The sequence below is a fragment of the Melampsora larici-populina genome (assembly GCF_000204055.1).
Source record: "Melampsora larici-populina 98AG31 unplaced genomic scaffold MELLAscaffold_77, whole genome shotgun sequence".
In the NCBI taxonomy this organism is placed as follows: domain Eukaryota; kingdom Fungi; phylum Basidiomycota; class Pucciniomycetes; order Pucciniales; family Melampsoraceae; genus Melampsora; species Melampsora laricis-populina.
Genome location: NW_006768841.1, coordinates 133051 through 147751, shown reverse-complemented (window position 1 = coordinate 147751; position 14701 = coordinate 133051). Strand labels below are relative to the sequence as shown.

The window sequence follows — 14701 nt, the reverse complement described above, 5'->3', positions numbered from 1 at the left end:
TCTCGCCTGGCCTTGCTCCCTTCCTTTGACTTTGATCCTTCCTATTACAGCTTCCTCTCATTTCCTCCCTCTTTCTTGATCCCCCCCCCTTTGTCCAACTCGGTCTCATTTGCCAACTTTTATCGGCTTTCATTGACTTCGATCCTTCCCCTTACAGCTTCCGTTCTCTCTCATTTCCTCTTTCCTTGACCTGTGTCTCATTTTCCAATTTTGATCGGGTGGGTCTTTTTCGCAATCTTTGCTCTATGAAAGACTCACTTGCCATCCTTTCTCACTTTTGATCCTTTTTCTATTTGATTCCCTATTTAGCCTTGCCTCCTCCTTATTTCGTCATTCGATTACACTCGATTTGATTTCGATTTCCGATTTTGTTTGGTTTCATCATTTGAAGGATCTAGCTCTAGTATAGTACATCATTGTATGTCCTTTCCTTCCTTATCATCAAGCTTTCATTAGGATATCAAACTCACAATGCTTCTTCAATTTTTTTTGACTTTCTTGGTTTCAGATGCCAACAAACCTTTACAGTGCCAATATCAAATTTGTCGTGGTCCGGATGGCCCTTTGTGGAATGGCATATCACAATATCATCACAACTCTGGGTGTGGGAATCTCCCTGACTTTGGTTCGACGGTGGTTTGATCTATACCAGAGGACTCGAGCTGTCGTCACCAACCCTGCCGATTACATGGAACGAGGACCTCCTACGACTCTAGGAGCTGCTGAGAAAGACTTTATCCTTGAAGCTCTCTGACTCAATCCCACTCTCTACCTAGATGAATTACAAACCAAGATTCAAGATCAATTTGACCTTCACGTTTCAACAATGACCCTCTCCAATGAATTGCAAAATTGATTGAAGTGGACCAGAAAGAAGGCCCGAACTGTACACCCCAACCAATCCCTGCTTGCCCGAGGAGCTTACATTGCGGTGGTTCATGGAATTGACCGTAGATGTTTGGTCTTTACAGGTGCGTTCTTGCCTTATTCTTTCACATATTTATTCGATTATTGACACTTCTTTGCTCATTCTATTACAGACAAAAGCGCAATCACCAAGCGCAGATTGTATCGGGATTACGCCCAAGCACCAGTTGGCCAACGGTCTACCCGTCTCGAGAGACCTACAGCTGCGGTTCGATGGTTGGTCTTACCTGCAATTTCCATGGATGGAATCATTGCTTGTAAGATTCAGCTGGGAGGTTATTCACGTATAGATTTTGAATCCTATTTAGAGAATGATGTTGTAAGTTTTTACTTAGTCATGTATATGTTTTTCTCAAAGCTGACATCATTATATTTGGTCTTGGTCTAGTTACCTGCTATGAACGCTTGGCCGGCAAGGAATTCAGTCTTGGTGATGGATAATGCCCCTATCCATCACGGCGGTAGGGTTGCGGAGCTATGTGAAGCTCGTGGGGTGCGACTTTTGTATCTTCCCACTTACAGTCCCGACTTTAACCCTATCAAAAAAGGGTTTTTGGTTCTGAAGGCGCGGTTGAGAAGATCACAAGCACTCCAAGGTGCCATGACCTTGGAAGAAGAAAAGGCAGCAATTTTTGTAACCGTGATGGATGTTCTCACACCGAGCCTCTGTGAGAGCCTCTTTAGAGGCTGTGGCTATCTCTAATAAGCAAAACTCATCTGATTATTCAAGATACAAAGTTCTATTACATTTCAAAAGATTATATTCAGGTATTGTATAATCAGGTATTGTGTCTGGGATTATGGTAAATTGGACTCCCTTTGCACCTCATTATTTTATTGATTTCAGTTATGTTATTTGAAATCAACAAGTTTGATTTGAAATGCCTATCTCTTTTTTTTATTTTTCATATTCTGTTCGACAAATACAAATACAAAAAAAAATGTGACTGTTATCCAAAACCAAGAAGTCCTGTTCCTTTCCAAAAGGCTATCTCTAATGTGGTGATCTTTCATTGGTTTTTCTTTGTTTTACAATACATACATGATTTGTTTTTTGCTCTTATGATATCGATGGTGTTCTGAAAGAAAGGGATCATTGCCCAAAGTTGCCTAATTAATCAATTGACTCATATTGGTTTCATTAATCAAATACAATGAGAAGACTTGAGTTATCATGATACATCATGATAACTCATATTTGTTTCATTAAGCAATCGAAACTTTGTTAAAAAAAAGTGAAGCCAGTTTGAGACCGGACATAATTTTTTTGAAGCATTAAATTGCTAAATTGGTATAAAAAAAAATTTTGCATGTCAAGTCATGATTAAAGTTGCTTATTTTGTTTCAATTTGCGTATCAAAGTGAAAATTGATATTCGCAAATGTTAGAACTTCAAACTGTTGCCCAATTATCACATTCACATAGGTAATAATTGGGCAATTGGAGCGTATTCTCTATTCTCTGGCCAGAAGGCGTGGTATATTCACAATTTTTTTTCATCATAAACATAGAAATAATATGGACAAAAAAAAGTCATAACATAAAAACAAGTCATACTAAGGAACAAAATCACAACGAAAAATATAAAATTGAGTGATTCAAGGAACAATTTAACTAAAACAAGTGACAGTAATAAAATTTAGATCAAATGAAATTGAGCAGAAGGAGAAGGAAGATAAACATATTTCAATCATCAAATCTTCAAACAGAAACAGAAGTAAACATTTCGAGCACTTTAGTTATGTTCATCGGACATAAAGTTGAACATAACGAAGAAAAGATAAAGAAAGGAAAAGAAAACCCAAGTCTTGATAAAGACTGACATAACCAATACTAATTCTCGGGCACATTTAGAAGCCTTCATTGGACCACAAATTGAACATAAGCAACTATTTGAGATAAAGATAAAGAGGAAGTAAAGATAACCTAAAACTTGATAAAGATAAACATAACCGAAACTTGAACGAGTGACTAGAAAATTTAAAGAAATAATGGAAATGTTTATAAAGGTTGGGAAACAGATACTGATCAATCTAGATCAAGGCAACACGTGTTCTTGGTGTCTTCATCTTGAGGTGTGGAACCAAGGAATGGAGCTGTGGAGGTATGATCGGTGAAAGTTTGTTAGTGAGCCCACACATCCAAACAGAGAAGAATGAGGAACCTAGTCACTTACGATTCAAACGGTCATTACGTGCTTGGGCTGCTGCAAGGAGACGAGCTGCCATGTTGGCATCAATTCCTTGGTTGATCAAGGAGGCCTCGGTCATATTGACCGAGGGAATTAAGTCCATCCAAGACTCGATACCAGCGTTGGACAGGGCCATTTGGGTATTGATGTCTTCTGGAGGTATACCAACCAAGTAAACAAAGTTTTCCAGGGGGGCTTCATGAGAAGCCATGACATCAAGGCCATCAGATGAGTCAGACAAATCGGCTTTGTCATCAATGGGGGCATCAAACCATATTGAATGACGAGTTGACCGACCGGTGGCTTGAATGAATAGATGAACAATAGAACAAAAAGTTAATATATTAAATTGTACGGTGAGAAAGGAGGAAACTAGGATACTTACCAAATTGTGGGCGGCTGGGTTTCTTCGGACTCATCACGGGAGGACTCAAAGGGGGCCAGTTCTCATAGTCACTCAAGTTGAAGTCAGGCAAAGGTGAAGAAGATGCCAAGTTGGTGGCCACGCCTCCAGTTCGAGTCGGAGTGGTATGAAGAGGTGGGGACTCCTGTTTGACAGTTGGAAGGGGTCCAAAAAAAGGCTTAGGCTTCTCGTCAGGAGAGGAGGTACATAAATTGATGATATCCTTTCCAAAAAGTTTGGAAGTGGAAGTAGACTCTTGTTTGATGTATGCCCAACTGTGAAGACCACAAGTTGAACGGCTTGATCGGGCGGCATCGCGGCAAGCTGAAGGGTTGAGGCCACGTTGAAGGACGCGGTTGTGAACATCCATGTCCTTATGAAAGACACGAGATTTCATCATCTCGGCCTTGTATTCAGCCGTGTTGGGACAAATATGCAACGTAGCCATTCCTTGAGCCTAGGTAAAGATATTACATACTTCGTCAGCTCAGATAAAGGTTTAATAAAAAGAACATATGACTCACTTTGGCCTTTGCCCAGATGAAGGCGGCCCGGAGCGTAAATCGGTAATGGAAGTGAGGATCCCAAGGAGCCACCAGAATGGCTCCATCGCCACCGGCACTGCCCTCTTCAGTGTGCTTGTGATAAATCGCAGCACAGTCCTCGTGCAAAGCTACAAGTTTTTCGGAAGCCTGTGGTGAAACACATCAGCTAACAGGAACTCATGAAGAAGATCAATAGAAAACGTAAAAACACTATGGAAAAGGTGATACTTCACCGCTTACCTCTAATTGGGCATGAGCCTCTGCCAAGTCTTCAGTCGCCAGACCAGGTCCAGTCGCAGAAGCGATAAGTTTTTTGGCCGCACTGACCTGAACCAATTCCAACACATTAGTAACGAACAGGACATGATGAAGACGAGAGAAAGAAAGGTCTAAAAAGGTAAGTGAATCACTTACCTGAGCAAATTTTTTAGCCTTGGCTGATTCATTCTCCGTTTCAATCAAGATAGAACCCTTTTTTTTCTTGGACACTTCAAGTAGATCCACGTAGGCTTGCCAACTCTCATGGCCGCGTAAGGTGACCTTGGACCGACCCACTGTACCTTTCCAAGTGACGGAAGGTGCCAAGTCACTCGCCAGTATGATGTTACTCATACCAGGGGCATAAGCGTTACAAATACCACCACATAAGTGCTTGAACTCGTTCAAAGACAAACCGTAGAGACAAGACTTGAGCTCGATAAAGTCTCCATCGTTGAAGAATTTCAATTCAAGGATATGCATCTTGCTGGCGGAGCTGGTCGACTTGCGGGTGGCGATCTTAGTGGGAGCAGCGACTGGTACAACATCCACTTCGGTTTGAGTGTGGATTTTGAATCCCACAGCAATGGCGACCTCGTGCTTCTTTTTGAAGGCGGCTCGTCCATTGGTACCCTTCGCGAAATCAGGATGACCAGCCAAGCGGGCTGGAGTGTCATCCCCTCCATTAATACCTGTCATTGGGTTCAACACTGAAATGAAGTCATCAGCATAATGACAATGAGATCATTGTCATAGAATGCTGCTTACACTGATCATGGGCACCAGCTGCGGGTAGGGCCGATTTGACTGAGGCCTGGAGCTTTTGGAAACTTGAGACAAAACTTGAGACATTCCTAAAGTGAATCAAACAAACAAACAAAAAAACAACATAATCAATCACGATGATCCGCGAAGATAGGGAAGTAAGCGATTTGAAACACTTACTAATCAATATAGCAAAAAGACTGAAAATCTGCGCTGAAGCTGAAAGAAAAAGCATGATGTATCAACATGCATGACACAAGATCAGAACAAGTGAAAACTAAGCAAAACTAACTATGACTATGATTAAGAAGGTATGTGTGTGTTGTGAGCGGATGAAATAGTAAACTTGAAAACTTTGAATAAATCCAAATGAAAGCAGAATATCTTGAGGGATAACTTGAAGAAGGGCTGATTGGCTGGCTTTTATAGGCGGTAGGCCACTGAGTAGATGGGCCTTTGCACGCTAAGAGTACAAAATCGCAGTGGTGAACACTTGAAGGCATTTGGTTCCGGAGCGTCAAGTGTATTTGACCGTCCGGAATGAATGGGCTTCAAATTCCTTTGACTAGCTTCAGACTTGTTGATGTGCACCGCTTGGAAGTTGGAAAAAATCTTCGGTATAAGGTTTTAATAATCGAAACGTGAAACTAGTTGATTTTGGTAGCTTGAGACCACTTGAGACGAGCTGATTGAGATTAAAGTTGGTTGGCAAATTGAAAACACATTGATTGGAGGAGAACAAACAGAGAGGCCACGGTTTGAAAGGAGTCATTGTTGGTTTCTTTGGAAGGGTTCTACGCAGGGTGAGATTGTGCCACCTGAAAGTCCGTACGTAATGGTTTTCTAGAATTGTTATCGGTAATAAACATCTTGATGGAATCGTCTTGATGGAATCAAATAATGTGATTGAACCAAAAGATGAGTTAAAGAAATTGAAACAAGTGTGGAAAGAAGTTTGGTGAGAGAAAGTGCCGGCTGAAGCTCCGTAACGATATTGAAAGAAAGCTTTCTAATGAAATCAAAAGAAGTCTGAAAGAAGTTGATGTCTCAAACGGCAAGAGAGTCTGCCAGCTGAAGCTCCGGAAGCTCCGTATTGGTATTGAAAGAAAGCTTTGAATTGTTCTAATGACTTTGAATTGTTCTAATGATTTTGAATTGTTCTAAAGATTTTGTCGGGTGAGAAAGAGAGGGTGATTGAGACTGAAACAGCTTTAAAGAAATAGAAGCAAGGCCAACGGAGTGTTGAAGAAGGGAAGGAGGTGATAGCCTATACCTATACTCGATGATATCATATCAAAAGGTGGTGGTGGAGGGTGATTTGGGTAAAGGGTATGTACGTACATGGTTTCTTTGGGGCAGGGTTGAGATTGAAGATAAGGGGACCTCGGTGTTCTTCTCCGGTCGCGATATAGAACCTGTCTGTCATGGCTCCGGAGAGAGGCACATTGACATATCTTGACAGGTATCTCACGGTCCTAGGGGGGTTTTAACCGGTTTGGAGTAAAAACCCTGTGCAACACAAACAGGCAATTTTGCCGATAATTTTTTTAGTAGCTGTAACAACTTACTTTTTGAATTACTGAAGCAAAAATGTTACCAGAATGTTTGACCAAAACATCTTGAACAGATGAACATAGATGATCTTCTTTATCTTCAGGTCCTTCTTTAACTTTGTCTGGAGTATCTTCATTGTCCCCGTCGTCAGATTCCACATCAATCTCTTCTTCGCTGTCGTTTAGTTGGAACGTAGGAATTGGAATAGAGAAAGTTGCATTGGTGGTGGGCTTGGAATGCCCTGAATGGATTGACAGCGCCTTCAATCCTGCTTTCACCACCAAAGCCAGCTTATGACAATAGCACCAAGCATGCATTTGGGTGCTGTCCCAGCTCACCAATTTTTCAGCTGACAAAAACATTACCTCCATTTCGAGGGCCATGGTGAAGTAATTATTGGACCCAGAGTTGGTGGTCTGACCTAAAACGTAGATATACAAAGATGCTCAGCCAGATATTACTTTGGTGGGAATGATTAATGATACAAAAACTTATCTTTGCGTGTAGGTTGTGACAAATCAGGTATCGTGCAGCCGGTTGGGCTAAAAGAATACCGTAGTGATTCCAAGCAACCATCTTGAGGGTTAATACCACTTTGCAGTACTTGAAGTCCGAGTCAATGTAGCATGCAATCAATGTGATGAACGCATATCAATTACCTTGTGTAGTCCACACATCATGGATTAACCAGATGCGACTGGTGTTGTCCTGTAACTCAATGAAATGTAAGCAACCAATGTCAAAGAATAAGAAGCAATGAATTGTTTAGATATGAAGTTATGAACATTACCTTTAATTTACGTAAAACCTCAGAGTGGAGAGATTTGTGTAACTTTTTGGCGGTTTGCGCTGCCCACATGGGCGATCTCATATCAGCTGAAGGATTGGCCAATTTGAAGGCACTTCGCAGCGTAATGTCGGAAAACCTTCTCCATGCAAGGGCATGTCGAATCACCCATATAACCAACATGACGTTCAGTATCTCAACAGTGAAGGTGGGTCACTTGATGAAAGCCTGCATTACTCTCCCACTGACCGTATTTGCTTTACTCGCTTTCTGAATCTGTTGATAGGTTGGGGGGAACCGCATACCGGATTTTATAGCTTTTTGACGGCCAGAGCATGGTTGACAATGCTTATTGCTGTCTCGATGGGAGTATAGGTTATTGTTGGATTTAATTCCTTGAGTGTACCATTCTCCACACCAATTACACGGGTAGTACCTTTTGAAAGGCCCGGTCTTTGAAACAAAAATAAATATAATACAAATATGGATTAGCAAGTCTCAAAAGCATTTACATGGAAACTAAAATACTAAGTGACTCACCTTGTTATCTTTGTGCTTTGGAACTCTGAAGTACTTGAGAAGCTCCTTGACATCGCCCTTCTTACCTGGGTGTGTCTCGCTTGCTTCATCTCCCGAAGAATCCTGATCAACATCGACCACCTTGGGTACTTCTTTGCTTTGTGTAAGTTTAACCTAAAACAACCAAAGAGAATTGGTGTAAGCGTTAAATAAGGTAACAGATGAGAATAGTTATGCTCACTTTTTTAGGTGCCGGTTTCTTTTTCTTACTGACAGTCTTATCAACACTGTTACTTTCACCGCCAGCTTCATTTCGACTTCTTTTCTTGGATGCTGGGTCAGTCAAATTTGTAACAGGCAAAATGGTTGTAAGGTTGGTTGTACCATCAGCAGGACAAGATGAGGGTGTCTCGTCGTCGTCTCTGGTGATCCGGCGTTGTGAATCCGACCCAGTCAACACAAACCCAGGCAACGGTTGTTGTGGAGATCGATTCCGTAATTGGCGAGCTGGAGTGGATGGTGGAAGAAGATTTGATGTCAAACTCATAGCATGATAGAAGGATGATGGACAATCCACAAAGAAATTGACTTGAAATGAAAAAGGTAAGTGATGATGGAAGGATTGAAGTCGAAGTGACTCGCACTGAGGATGGCAAGTACAAGTGAGATGCTTTCGATGAATACAAAACGAGGAAAATTTGATGAATATGAGATGAGAAAAAAAACACTTACACCCATCCTGCATTCGCCCATCATGACTACTTTCCCAATCAAGAAGGAAAGTGGTTGAATGGGGTGTTGGAGGCTGCAAATCAAGATGAATCTGGAATCAAGGGGTACATCAATAGGGCGTCTCAAGTAGAGGTTTTTTGGCGATTTTCGAACAGGGTCCAAGTGTGAAACAAACAGTTATCCGAGAGCGATTCTGAGCCTTGACCTTCTCAATACCAGAGCGAAGGGATCTGTGAGTTCTGTTTGTTTCAGCACAGGTCCCTTTCTCACACCTCGACATGAGAGTTTTTGACGCTGAAATGGGTCCGAGTGGGACATAAGTATGGGATTAGACAGTGACAGAAGGATATGAAAAACAAGGGGAATGAATTGCATTAGTGTATAAATTATGTTAAGTCTCAAGATCATGGGCTTAGAATGATTCTTTTCGGGCGATTTCTCTCGGACCTCTGCCCAAGCAGAGCGCGGGCCGCTGTTTGTTTCCTAAGCTCAGAGGCCAAAACCCTTTGTTTGATTCGATCACTTGGAGCTAGTAAATGAAAAATACAAACAAGGTCCAAGTGTGAAATGAAAAACAAAAAAATTCAACCTGAGACGCCCTAATGTACGGTGGCCGAGGAGCGCCAAATGCGCCATAACCTCAAAATACAAAAATCACACATGAAACTCACCCTGAAAGCCCCGCCAAACGTATCCCGACCCAAGTCCGTGGCGCCGGACCAGAAGCTCTTACTTTGATCCTCTTAAATCCTTTCACCAATTTTTACTTTCCAGATCACAGTGAAGGAGTTGTTATAGTGAGCCTTGTAAAAGACTTGTAATTGGTCCACTCATGAACTACTCCAGTTGTTGTTTATAAGTACAATGGTTTAAAAGCAACATTTGCGGCAGCTTTGATTGATCCGAAGGAACGATCAAATTTTTAAAAGCATCATGATATTGCCCGTTGTATTCATTGTAACAGTCTTATTCATGACAATGATGTTTCTTTAAGTACTGACCCGGTGATTTCAAAGTAATATTGGTGGCAGACATGACAGATCTATGATGAAGTCGATTTACATCGAGCTGGCTGAGGCTGGCTGTCATCTGCACTCCTGGAGTTTGGAGTGATGACCCCGGCGCCACCTAACTTAACTAAGTCCCTCCTCCTCGCAGGCGTCCTTCGGAGCCTGCGGAGGAGGGACTTACGACTTATCGAGTTGTTTCAGCCTGAGTAGATTTGGATTTGGCAGGGGCCATCTCCAATCCTCATTTTCACTGTGTCACACAAAATGACTCCTCACTTTCATCCGGGCAGACTATAGAACAAAGTCTTGCCCATCTTTTGGCCTCTTCAGATTCCTCTCAAGAGGTTTCAAATCAAAAAGTCCAAAGGACCTCAAAAATCATTAAAATCGTGATTTTATTTTTATTTTTTTATTTTTTTGCTGCGAGAACAGTACATGTGCATCTGTATATATGTTAAATCAAGTTTTGGACTCTCTCTGCTGACCCATACATTATTTCTGTTATTTCGGACACAATTTCCTTTTCTTTGAATTCCTCACACCTTATTCCTCAGTTGTACTCAGACAACATTCGAAATGAACAGCAGTTCCAAAGGATCAGACACTAGCTTTCACCTGGATCCTACACTGGAAGGTTTATCAGCACCAACCCCTGAAGGAACACCCGATCTTGTCGAAAGGATTTGTCGGTATATGTCAACACACAAAACCAACACCAAGAAATTTCTCCTGGCTTACCTACGATCCTCTGACCAATTGATTGTCAGGCGTAAGAAACAGTGGGGTTCCGTGAAGAAGGGATGGAAAACCACCGAAGAAGTTCTTGATGCGATTGACAACCTAGTTAATGAAAAGCCTCAATGTCGACAGAAATGGAATGATTGGGTCTTGAAAAAGGTACACTTGAGTATTTGATACAGATATCTAACAAGTGAAGTGAGCTCAATTATAATATTTTACCCTTCCACAGGCCAAGGTGATTGTAGCAGCACAATCTCCCCCAACTGGTAGTCTTTACATCAACATCAACAAACTCGATACAACTTTCTTTGACCGCGAAACCGATGTTAAAAGAGAGGCAACTATCATCAAAAGCATGAACTTTATCCATGAATTAATATCTTTTAAACTTGGTGTTGATAAGCATTCAGGAGTTGGAATGACTTCCGATAGCTCAGGTTCCGAAGAGGACTTCAACATTGATTCCGACACCGGCTTGGCCTTGCACAACAACTTTTCTTCGAAAACTAAGTTGCCTGAAGATGACGTTTATCACAAATCAAATAACAAAGCAGAAAACACAAAGACCCGATTGAAAGCGGTAAGGATTTTCTGAAAGTGCCCGGTAAGAATGCCACACTGACCCTTTATATCATCTGCAGATGGCTCTCACAATTGTTCAAATGCTTGCCTTTGGATCTAATCGCCGATGCAATTCCCTTCAAGTTCAAAATACAATCACTTTGCTTGCCTGTGGCGTTTCGGAACGAGTAAACCAGTATTTGTATCAGATTGGACTCAGTGCAAGTCGGAAATCAGCTCTACGTGGTCTTTTAGTACTTGCCAAGGATAACGCAAAGTCTATCAAGAAGAAAATCAAAGCTGCTGGGACTCTCGGTTTCCTTATATGTATTGACAATCTGGACATGATGGAGCGGGTACACACTAGGCGATTGGATGCAACTAGCAAAATTTTCCATGGTACTTGGGGTTATGTTCATTATCTGAAACCCGATTTACTCACTTTTGTAAATTCAGAAGAATGTACAGTGCCAGCTTTTCAGGGTTTTGTCAAATCCGATTGTGAAAAGCCTGTAAACTCAGGAGATTTACTTCCTACACAAGATGAACAAATTCGATGGACTCTCACTCTGAAGAATCAAATTGCTCAGGTCCTCCTACGATATATGAAGAGTCCCAAGAAGTTCAAGAAACTGTCAATATTGAACCTTAGCGCCATTGACCAGATCAAGCCCGAAATACCTGATATCAACATGCTCAAACTGATGGATTCATCAGACAACGGTTCTGAAGGCATCGCTTCCCTTTATGACGAGATCAGTAAACAGACCGGCCTCTCCCCTGAGGATTTTTCGAGTCGACTGCAAATCTTGGAAGGGGATCTTGGGACCTGTCTTAATTTTCACGGATTACAAAGCCAAAGAACTCCTGCAAAATTCGCCGAAGAAAGTCTATCACATCTGATAATGATTCCTGGTGCGGGCCACACTTTGTGGAACATTGGACAAGCCATTTTACTACATCACTGGGGCAATCCGGACAACAAGAACGATCTAGGAGCGTGGCGAACTGCAGTTGAGCTCGGCGGAAGTAAACTCAAACCAACTGCTAAGAAAGATTTCACTTCGATGATCAGATGGATTGAACAGATACATGAGGCCACCATTGCAAGCTGCATATTGTGAGTTCACCCGAGGCTTCTTACCACCAAATAAATATGTTTACTGACAAGGTTATGATGTACATCGTTCAAGTGATGAACTAGATCTGCCTGTTGATACAGTTCACAATCTCGTTGATATGACTGTTGAGCTCTTTGAGGAAGCCGTTGATAAAGTATATTTAGCTTACTTTTCGGGACGAGCCACACGTCTGGCGCGCCAAAATGGAGATAGCAAGAAACTCCAGCTGGTACTACGACTTCGGGATTTCGCCACCGTGGTTGAAGCCAATCGTGCAATGTCGGATGGTGATATTGGTCGACTTCTCCTGATGTGGAAGTCTTGGAGTGTGAAAATCCAAGGAATCAACGGCTTGACTCATTACTCTCGATATCTCCCTCGACTGATTCGGCTGCTTACCAAAGTCCTTCCCAAGAATCTTTCCCATGTTATCCTCCACTCGCTCTTAATATCGCCGACTGGTCGACATGGCCACTTTGTTGCTAAAGATTTCCATCTTGAGATAAAAAACTACTGGCTGAAATACTTCTATAATCATGCCGTAAGTTTTATCACATCTATTTCTTTTGCACACTGACTACTCATCGCTTTGTTCTGAATTAGGGACCCGGAACAGACATTCAGAGATTAAAAGAGACATACTCTCTTACAGTGGGTCTGGTATGTTACTCATCGGGCTTAATCATGGTGTCATCACCATTCATAGCTGAAATCAATTGGATGCAGCTTTCACATTTGGTTAATACAATGAAGGGTAGAGCAGGTCTGAACAATGTGCGACAATCCCGTCAAAATAAAATCACACCAGCTTCCATGATTCGATTTCTAAAGATGGCCCGAAGCGAAAGGATCCACCAATCTAGTCCAAACTCAACCATACCTGGGAAACCTCTGGGAGATATCCATTGCCTTGGGGTTGAGAAGCTTAAAGCCGAGTATCGCAAAAATCAACTTGAGCGTTTCCACTGGCCTGTTGCTTCAAACTACAGTCCAGAACAAGATGAAAATCAACCGGTTGAAAGCAAAGAAATTAATGAATCTGATCTGCGACATGGATTTGGAACTATTGATGAAGATTTTGTGGACTGGTTCAGCAAAGAGTACAACTCACTCGTTTTGGTAAGCCTCCTCTCTTTCATCAAGTTTATCAGCTGGAACATTATCCTCTTTCATCCATTTCAAACACCGCCGATTGAAATCAGCTTTAAGGATGGCAGCTTCTTTATTGGCTTTGACCTGAGCTGAAGACCTTCTCTTTTTCTTGGTTGCTGCTGCAGGACCAGTCGGAATTTGTTTGACGTTTGTGACATCTGCTAACACACGCTTGTCATCAGCTTTTCTTTTCATCTCTAACAGCTTTGCTTGTTTCTGCGAATATTGTAATGCAATGTCTTGTTTCCTCCATTCCTCGATGTATTCAAAAACAAGCTTGACACCTCCTTCAATTATATCCCCACCCATAGCCTGCTCGATGTCCTGTGATTGCTTAATGTTATCAAGTGAATTGACTATTGTTCTTGCCTCACCAATTCCAAAATAATCTTCACTTTCACAATAATCATCATCTCCAAAAATCTTGATGTAATGCAACTTATAAATGGAAACCAATTCATCAGCGAGTTCCTTCAAAGCTGTATCCAAAGGACCATTTCTTTTTCTTGACAAGGTTTTTTTAGGTAATGCTGGTGCATTACCCGCCTGAGCTGCAACTTTCTCGGCCTCGATATCGATGGGTTTCAAAAACCCATCAACTTTGAATACATCCTCCATAGCCATCTGATAATTCGCCTTTGTCAATCGAGGTAAGTTACAAACTAGCATCTCAGCAGCTTCTGGGTCACAATTCGAGCAAGTGCATTTTGGGAATCCGGCGTCTGCTTCCCGTTCCTTTTCGGCAATCACTCGGGGATCATCTACGCGACGGGGGATTGTTCCAATCCTAGATATCAAAGTCAGTCTGAGAAACCCGCCGAGTGATTGTTCCAACAAATGACGACTTACGTGTTTGCCAGTGATAGCGCCACTCGTAGGCAGATTGGTGTCAAAGCATACATATCCATGAGCTGATCGTCAGTCATTTGTTTTTTATCATCAACCTTCTCAACATCATTTTCACCTCCAGACCGAATTCTTTCCACAAATAGGATGGCTAACCCTGCACTTCTTCCGCGTCCACATCTGCCAAACAGTTGAGTCAGCTCTGGAATGGCTGTCCGACCCATGACAATCACCTCCATCACCGAAGGCCAATCTTGACCAAGGCCAAGAGCATTTGTACATGAAATCAGAGGGAATTCGTCTTTTGTATAACCCAAAATTCCACGTTCTTTCTCTTTATTTCCGATACATGAATGGTACCTTCGGATCAGAGAGCTGTCTGGATCGTGCTCGCCTTTTGGTGTGCCTCGGGCTTTGTTGATAACTTTCATCACCTCAAAGGTAGCATTCCTTGAACCTGAGTAGATTAGTGCCTTCACTAGATCACAATCGGGCACTGCTTCCTTTTTAGCATAAAGCGCTTTTAAATCTAATGCACTCCTTAACCCGTGGTCCATTTGAATTCGAATGATTCTGATATTCGATCGAC

At 42.0% G+C, this 14701-nt stretch overlaps 4 protein-coding genes across 4 annotated transcripts; 1 reads left to right on the top strand and 3 right to left on the bottom strand.

Moving 5' to 3' along the window:
- Positions 1–2344: 2344 nt before the first annotated feature.
- MELLADRAFT_113101 (uncharacterized protein) lies at positions 2345–5324 on the bottom strand (the record flags this gene model as incomplete). The annotated part of the gene is made up of 5 exons (XM_007417726.1): positions 2345–2381; positions 2751–2898; positions 3504–3845; positions 4957–5034; positions 5270–5324. 5 exons carry the CDS (start codon positions 5322–5324, stop codon positions 2345–2347), a joined length of 660 nt encoding a protein of 219 aa, XP_007417788.1.
- Positions 5325–7918: 2594 nt separating this feature from the next.
- Positions 7919–8705, bottom strand: MELLADRAFT_94992 (uncharacterized protein; the record flags this gene model as incomplete). The annotated part of the gene is made up of 4 exons (XM_007417705.1): positions 7919–7927; positions 7971–8123; positions 8191–8619; positions 8682–8705. 4 exons carry the CDS (start codon positions 8703–8705, stop codon positions 7919–7921), a joined length of 615 nt encoding a protein of 204 aa, XP_007417767.1.
- A 1679-nt stretch (positions 8706–10384) lies between these two features.
- On the top strand, positions 10385–12865 carry MELLADRAFT_68925 (uncharacterized protein; the record flags this gene model as incomplete). Its single annotated transcript, XM_007417685.1, has 7 exons — positions 10385–10588; positions 10662–11012; positions 11260–11788; positions 12069–12113; positions 12216–12343; positions 12718–12774; positions 12821–12865. The coding sequence occupies 7 exons, from the start codon at positions 10385–10387 to the stop codon at positions 12863–12865; spliced, it is 1359 nt and encodes a 452-aa protein (XP_007417747.1).
- Positions 12866–13039: 174 nt separating this feature from the next.
- On the bottom strand, positions 13040–14192 carry MELLADRAFT_113100 (uncharacterized protein; the record flags this gene model as incomplete). The annotated part of the gene is made up of 3 exons (XM_007417725.1): positions 13040–13097; positions 13226–14053; positions 14116–14192. The coding sequence occupies 3 exons, from the start codon at positions 14190–14192 to the stop codon at positions 13040–13042; spliced, it is 963 nt and encodes a 320-aa protein (XP_007417787.1).
- Positions 14193–14701: the final 509 nt, after the last annotated feature.